This window comes from Mus pahari, chromosome 18 (genome assembly GCF_900095145.1).
Source record: "Mus pahari chromosome 18, PAHARI_EIJ_v1.1, whole genome shotgun sequence".
NCBI classification, from domain to species: domain Eukaryota; kingdom Metazoa; phylum Chordata; class Mammalia; order Rodentia; family Muridae; genus Mus; species Mus pahari.
The window spans coordinates 24540810-24548880 of record NC_034607.1 but is presented as its reverse complement, the minus strand read 5'-3'; the positions used below and the strand labels follow the sequence as shown (position 1 = coordinate 24548880).

The 8071-nt window shown below is 40.8% G+C and overlaps 1 protein-coding gene across 3 annotated transcripts in view; it reads right to left on the bottom strand.

Annotated features, from left to right (window-relative positions):
• Positions 1–8071, bottom strand: part of Adgre1 (adhesion G protein-coupled receptor E1) — a 95786-nt gene that overhangs the window by 36933 nt on the left and 50782 nt on the right. For all 3 annotated transcript variants that reach the window (XM_021217760.1, XM_029531290.1, XM_029531291.1), the window contains one exon: positions 977–1096. In XM_021217760.1, the coding sequence (XP_021073419.1) occupies positions 977–1096 (120 nt within the window). The remainder of the gene's footprint in view (positions 1–976; positions 1097–8071) is intronic.

Genomic DNA, 8071 nt, shown 5'->3' with positions numbered 1-8071 from the left:
CTCCAGCTGCATATGTAGCAGAAGATGGCCTAGTCAGCCATCATTGGGAAGAGAGGCCCCTTGGTCTTGCAAACTTTATATGACTCAACACAGGGGAATTCCAGGGCCAAGAAGTGGGAGTGGGTAAGTAGGGGAGCGGGGGGGGGGGTATAGGGAACTTTAGGGATAGCATTTGAAATGTAAATAAAGAAAATAATAATAATAAAAAAATTAGAGCTAAGATGAAAGGATGGACTATCCAGAGACTACCCCAACCGGGGATCCATCCCATCATCAGCCACCAAACCCAGATACTAATAATGCACATGCCAGCAAGATTCTGCTGAAGGGACCCTGATATAGCGACCACTTGTGAGGCTATGCCAGTGCCTGGCAAACACAGAAGTGGATGCTCACAGTCAGCTATTGGATGGAACACAGGGCTCCCAATGGAGGAGCTAGAGAAAGTACCCAAAGAGCTGAAGGGGGCTGCAACCCTATAGGTGGAACAACAATATGAACTAACCAGTACGCCCAGAGCTCATGTCTCCAGCTGCATATGTAGCAGAAGATGCCCTAGTTGGCCATCATTGGGAAGAGAGGCCCCTTGGTCTTACAAACTTTATATGACTCAACACAGGGGAATTCCAGGGCCAAGAAGTGGGAGTGGGTGGGTAGGTGAACAGGGTCGGGGGTTGGGTTATAGAGAACTTTCGGGATAGCATTTGAAATGTAAATAAAGAAAATATCTAATAAAAATATTTTAAAAAATAATGGGCCAGGTGGATGAATCATCAGAACTCAAGATAGTAACACATAGCTGGTGGCTACACCCCACTGGTTACAGACCATGCTCCAGTGTCTTGATCTTAATGTTTACTTTTAATGTTCAACATCCCCAGCAGGTATAACTCTCTCCTATCACTTCTCTCCCACCCATAACTGCCTTGGAATGATCAGCAAGTCAAGTGGGCTGACTGTCAAGGTGGCCCTGTACCTGTAGATTCTGATTCTTCAATTATGAAACAGCCAACATTCATCTTGTCTCCTCTGGCTTCCAAGTTAATGGACACATTCTCCTCGTTGCACTCTTCATTGATGACTTTGCTTTCTATGTCTGAAAGTAAAGGGGGTTGTTATTGTTAAGACACACAGAATATATATATATATATATATATATATATATATATATATATATATATCTTTCATTTGGTTTCTGTCTAAGAAACCAAGAAGCTAAGTAACAAGGGTGTCTCAAGAGTACATGAAGCTCACTGTGAAGAAAAAATAAAACAGACATCATGAGTGGACAGAGGAGGGGAGGGTGAGAGCAGGGGGGATGAGGTAGAGGGAGGACAGAGGGTGGAGAACTGGGGGAGAAAACTGGAATGGGGAGATCATCTCTTGGATGAGCTAGAAGCCCAGTGCAATGGAAACTCCCACAAATCTATGAGAATAGGACTCCCAGCAACGGTGTGTAAGCCTGAACCAAACATCTCTTATAACCAGGCAAGACCTTCATTGGAGGGACTGGGATACCAACCCAGCCACAAAACCTTTGGCCTACAATTGTTTTGTTTTTAGGTTTTTTGAAACAGGGTTTCTCTGTATAGGCCTGGCTGTCCTGGAACTCACTCTGTAGACCAGGCTGGCCTCGAACTCAGAAATCCGCCTGCCTCTGCCTCCCCAGTGCTAGGATGAAAGGCATGCGCCACCACGCCTGGCTCTTTGGCCTACAATTTGTCCTACCTCGAAGATATGCTGGGGTAAAGGTGGCACAGGAATTGTGGGAGTGACCAACCATTGACTGGTCTAGTTTGTGACCCAGGCTATGACAGAGAACCCAACCCTGACACTGCCTGGAGGGCCAGGAACAAGATGTTGGATAGCCCAGAGACCTGGGAGAGAACCAAACACAAGTGACAAAATAAATCAGTGAAATGATTCCTAATGATATTCTGCTATACTAATAGAATGATACCTAGCCTGATTGTCATCAGAGAGGCTTTACCAAGAAACTGATGGAAACAAGTGCAGAGGTTGATGGAAACAGTGAAGCTTTTGGCAGAGTTTGGAGACTCCTGAAGAAGAGGAAAAGGAAGGATTGTAGAAGTTAGAAGGGTCAAGGACACTACAATAAAACCCACAGAATCAACTAACCACCAACCAGGGAGTCTACATGTGACTGACCTTGGCCATCTACACATGCTACAGTTGTATAGCATGGTCTTATTGTAAGACTCCAAATAGTAGGAGCAGGGGCTCTCTGGGACTCTGTTGTCTGCTTTTGGGACCCCTTCCTCCTACCAGATTGCTGCATCTAGCCTCAATAGGAGAGGAGGTACCTAGTCTTACTGCAACTTGATATGCCAAGAATGGTTGGTACCTATGGGAGGCCTCCCTTTGTCTGAAGAGAAAGGGAGGAGGACTGGGTAGGAAATGGGAAAGAGATATAGGTGAACTAGAGCCTGAGAAGAGAGGAAGAAGGGGAATAAATAAATAAGTAAATAAATAAATAAATAAATAAATAAATAACATTCAAAGGGGCTAGTTTAATGTTTAAGAGTACTTGTGTCTCTAGCTGCATATGTAGCAGAGGATGGCCTAGTCAGCCATCAATGGGAGGAGAGAGAGGCCCTTATGAAGATCATATGCCCCAGTACAGGGGAATGCCAGGGCCAAGAAACGGGAGTGGGTGGGTTGGGGAGCAGGGCGGGAGGGGGAGGGTATAGGGGACTTTGGGAATAGCATTTGAAACGTAAATGAAGAAAATATCTAATAAAAATTAAGAAATAATTTTAAAAATGAAAAGAGTACTTGCTAGACACAAAATCGGTGGATGGTCCCATGGTCCCCAGATGACTCTCCACATCACAGGCACCCTAGCACACCCAGGATATTAGGATCACTGGTGAGTCGAACACAACATCTGTTCCAAACAATTGTGAGGGGCCTGTGACAGCAGGAGCAGGGACATAGAAAACCTGCCTGACCGGTGGCTCAGGTTCCTTCTGGGGTCAGCTCCAGCCCCAGGACACCTTGGCAGCAAAATCGGGGGATAGTCCCACAAGCCCCAGAGGACTCTCCATACCGCATGCACCATAGCATGCCCAGGATCTTAGGATCACTGGAAAATGGAATACAACATCTGTCCCAAAACAATCGTGAGGGGCCTGTGACAGCAGAAGCAAGGACACAGGAGCCCCTCCTGACTGGCTCGGGTTCCTTCTGGTTGGTGCTGGTCTACCTTGGTTAGGAACACAAAGGACAGCCCTACCATCCCCAGAGGAGGTACTACTTCCAGGCACTGTAACATGCCCAGGATCTTAGGATTCCAAGATCCCAGCATCCCAGGAACTTGGTCACACCAGGATCTCAGGGTCTCAGAGGAAGTTTGACTACCAAGAACTCTAACAGACCCAGAATCTCAGGTTCACAGGATCCAGGAATCACAAGATCAGAGAGAAATCTGGACTCTGGGGAATTCTAAATCAACCTGGATTACAAGAAGGACAGGCTCCAATCAGATATATTGAGGGCAGTGAGCACTTGATATAATCAAATGGAAGGAGGGAGGCATAAGAACAGAAGCAAAAGAAACAAAGGTTATTTGGCATCATCAGAAATAAACTTTCCCACCATAGCAAGATCTAGATAGACCATCACACCAGAAAAGCAAGATATGAATCTAAAGTCACTTCTCACGATGACGATGGAGGAATATAAGAAGGAAATAAATAGCTCCCTTAAAGAAATACAGGAGCACACATCCAATCAGGTGAAAGAATTGAACAAAACCATCCAGAATCTAAAACTGGAAGTAGAAGCAATAAAGAAATCACAAAGGGAGACCACTCTGGAAATAGAAAAAATAGGAAAGAAGTCAGGAGCCATTGATGCAAGCATAACTAACAAATACAAGAGGTAGAAGAGAGAATCTCAGGTGCAGAAGATACCATAGAGAACATGGACACAACAATCAAATAAAATGTGAAATGCAAAAAGATCCTAACCCAAAACATCCAGGAAATCCAGAACACAATGAGAAGACTAAACCTAAGGATAATAGGCATAGACAAGAAGGAAGATTTCCAATTTAAAGGGCCAGTAAGTATCTTCAACAAAATTATAGAAGAAAACTTTCCCAAACTAAAGAAAGAGATGCCCATGAACACACAAGAAACCTACAGAACTCCAAATAGGTTGGACTAGAAAAGAAATTACTCCTGTCACATAATAATCAAAACACCAAATGCACAAAACAAAGAAAAATTGTTAAAAGCAGTAAGAGGAAAAGGTCAAGTAAAATATAAAGACAGACCTATCAGAATTACACCTGACTTCTCTCCAGAGACTATGAAAGCCAGAAGATCCTGGGCAGATGTCATACAGACCCTAAGAGAACACAAATGCCAGCCCAGGCTACTTTACCCAGCAAAACTCTGAATTACCATAGATGGAGAAACCAAGATATTCTGTGACAAAACCAAATTCACACAATATCGTTCCACAAATCCAGACCTTCAAAGGATAATAAAGGGAAAACTTCAACAAAAAGAGGGAAACAAAGCTCAAGAAAAATCAAGAAAGTAATCTTTCAAAAAACCTAAAGAAGATAGCCATATGAACAGAATTCCAACTCTAGCAACAAAAGTAACAGGAAACAATATTGACTTTTCCTTAATATCTCTTAATACCAATAGACTCAATTCCCCAGTAAAAAGACATAGTCTAACAGGTTACATAAACAGGATCCAACTTTTTGCTGCATAGAGGAAACCCAACTCAGGGACAAAGACAGACACTACCTTAGAGTAAAAGGCTGGAAAACAATTTTCCAAGCAAATGGTCTGAAGACACAGCTGGAGTAGCAATTCTAATATCAAATAAAATCGACTTTCAACAAAAAGTTCTCAAAAAAGATAAGAAGTGACACTTCTTACTCATCAAAGGTAAAATTTACCAAGATGAACTCTCAGTCCTGAATATCTATGCTCCAAATGCAAATGCAGCAACATTCATTAAAGAAACTTTACTAAAGCTCAAAGCACAGATTACACCTCACACAATAATAGTGGGAAACTTCAACACCCCACTCTCATCAATGGACAGATCCTGGAAACAGAAACTAAACAGAGATACAGTGTAACTAACAGAAGTTATGAAACAAACAGATTTAACAGATATCTATAGAATATTTTATCCTAAAACAAAAGGATATACCTTCTCAGCACTTCATGGTACCTTCTCCAAAGCTGACCATAATCAGTCACAAAACAGGCCTCAGCAGATACAGAAATATTGAAATAATCCCATGCACCCTATCAGATCACCATGGATCAAGGCTGGTCTTCAGTAGCAACATAAATAATAGAAAATCCACATAAACATGGACGCTGAACAACAATCTACTCTATGATAACTCAGTCAAGGAAGAAATAAAGAAAGAAATTAAGACTTTTTAGAGTTTAATGAAAATGAAGCCACAATATACCCAAACTTATGGGACACAATGAAGGCAATCCTAAGAGGAGAACTCATAGCTCTGAGTGACTCCAAAAAGAAGCTGGAGCTAACATACACTAGCAGCTTGACAGCACACCTGAAAGCTCTATAACAAAAGGAAGCAAATTCACCCAAGAGGAGTACACAGCAGGAAATAATCAAACTCAGGGCTGAAATCAACCAAGTGGAAACAAAAAGAACTATACAAAAAATCAACCACACCAGGAGTTGCTTCTTTGGAAAAGTCAATAAGATTGATAAACCCTTAGCCAGACTAACTACAGGGCACAGAGAGAGTATCCTAGTTAACAAAATCAGAAATGAAAAGGGAGATATAACAACAGAATCTGAGGAAATCCTAAAAATCATCAGATCCTACTACAAAAAATTATACTCAACAAAATTGGAAAACCTGGATGAAATGAACAACTTCCTAGACAGATACCAGGTACCAAAGTTAAATCAGGATCAGATTAACGATCTAAACAGTCCCATATCCCNAACTAACAGAAGTTATGAAACAAACAGATTTAACAGATATCTATAGAATATTTTATCCTAAAACAAAAGGATATACCTTCTCAGCACTTCATGGTACCTTCTCCAAAGCTGACCATAATCAGTCACAAAACAGGCCTCAGCAGATACAGAAATATTGAAATAATCCCATGCACCCTATCAGATCACCATGGATCAAGGCTGGTCTTCAGTAGCAACATAAATAATAGAAAATCCACATAAACATGGACGCTGAACAACAATCTACTCTATGATAACTCAGTCAAGGAAGAAATAAAGAAAGAAATTAAGACTTTTTAGAGTTTAATGAAAATGAAGCCACAATATACCCAAACTTATGGGACACAATGAAGGCAATCCTAAGAGGAGAACTCATAGCTCTGAGTGACTCCAAAAAGAAGCTGGAGCTAACATACACTAGCAGCTTGACAGCACACCTGAAAGCTCTATAACAAAAGGAAGCAAATTCACCCAAGAGGAGTACACAGCAGGAAATAATCAAACTCAGGGCTGAAATCAACCAAGTGGAAACAAAAAGAACTATACAAAAAATCAACCACACCAGGAGTTGCTTCTTTGGAAAAGTCAATAAGATTGATAAACCCTTAGCCAGACTAACTACAGGGCACAGAGAGAGTATCCTAGTTAACAAAATCAGAAATGAAAAGGGAGATATAACAACAGAATCTGAGGAAATCCTAAAAATCATCAGATCCTACTACAAAAAATTATACTCAACAAAATTGGAAAACCTGGATGAAATGAACAACTTCCTAGACAGATACCAGGTACCAAAGTTAAATCAGGATCAGATTAACGATCTAAACAGTCCCATATCCCCTAAAGAAATAGAAGCAGTCATCAATAGTCTCCCAACCAAAAAAAGCCTAGGACCAGATGGGTTTAGTGCAGAGTTATATCAGACCTTCAAAGAGGACCTAATACCAATACTCCTCAAACTATTCCACAAAATAGAAACAGAAGGTACTCTACCCAATTTGTTCTATGAAGCCACAATTACTCTGATACCTAAACCACACAAAGATCCAACAAAGAAAGAAAACTTCAGACAAATTTCCCTTATGAATATTGATACAAAAATACTCAACAAAATTCTCACAAACCGAATCCAAGGACACATCAAAACGATCATCCATCATAATCAAGTAGGCTACATCCCAGGGATGTAAGGATGGTTCAATATACAGAAATCCATCAATGTAATTCACTATATAAACAAACTCAAAGACAAAAACCACAGGATCATCATCATTTATCTTGTGGTTGGTCATATACTCACCTGCTATATATTGTGACCCTGTGCAATGAAGCAGAATTGTACATAAATAGTTATATTTGGGTACCTGAAATTCCTAAGCTCAATGACAATATAGATAAACTTGTAAGGTTTAGAGGGCTGGCCTCATATAAGTGGTTGATAGAGAGTGAACCATGGTTCGAGGGTATTGAGAGCCGGGTGGATTCGGTCACAGCTGGGCCAGACTGTTGGCAAGAAGGCATCATGATTGGGTTCCCTATGTCAAATGCATTTTTTCTCCTATATAAATAAATGCATATCAAAACCTTGAAAAAAAAAAAAACACAGGATCATCTCATTAAATGCTGAGAAAGCATTTGACAAAATTCAACATCCACTCATGATAAAAGTCTTAGAAAGATCAGGAATTCAAGGCCCCTACCTAAACATAATAAAAGCAATATACAGCAAACCAGTAGCCAACATCAAACTAAGTGGAGAGACAGTGGAAGCAATCCCACTAAAATAAGGGACTAGACAAGGCTGCCCACTTTCTCCCTACCTATTCAATATAGTACTTGAAGTCCTACCAGAGCAATTTGACAACAAACTGAGATCAGGGGGATACAAATGGGAAAGTAAGACATCAAAATATCACTATTTGCAGATGATATGATAGTATATATAAGTGACCCTAAAAATTCCACTAGAAAACTCCTAAACCTGATAAACAGCTTCAGTGCAGTAGCTGGATATAAAATTAACTCAAACAAATCAGTGGCCTTTCTCTACACAAAGGATAAACACGCT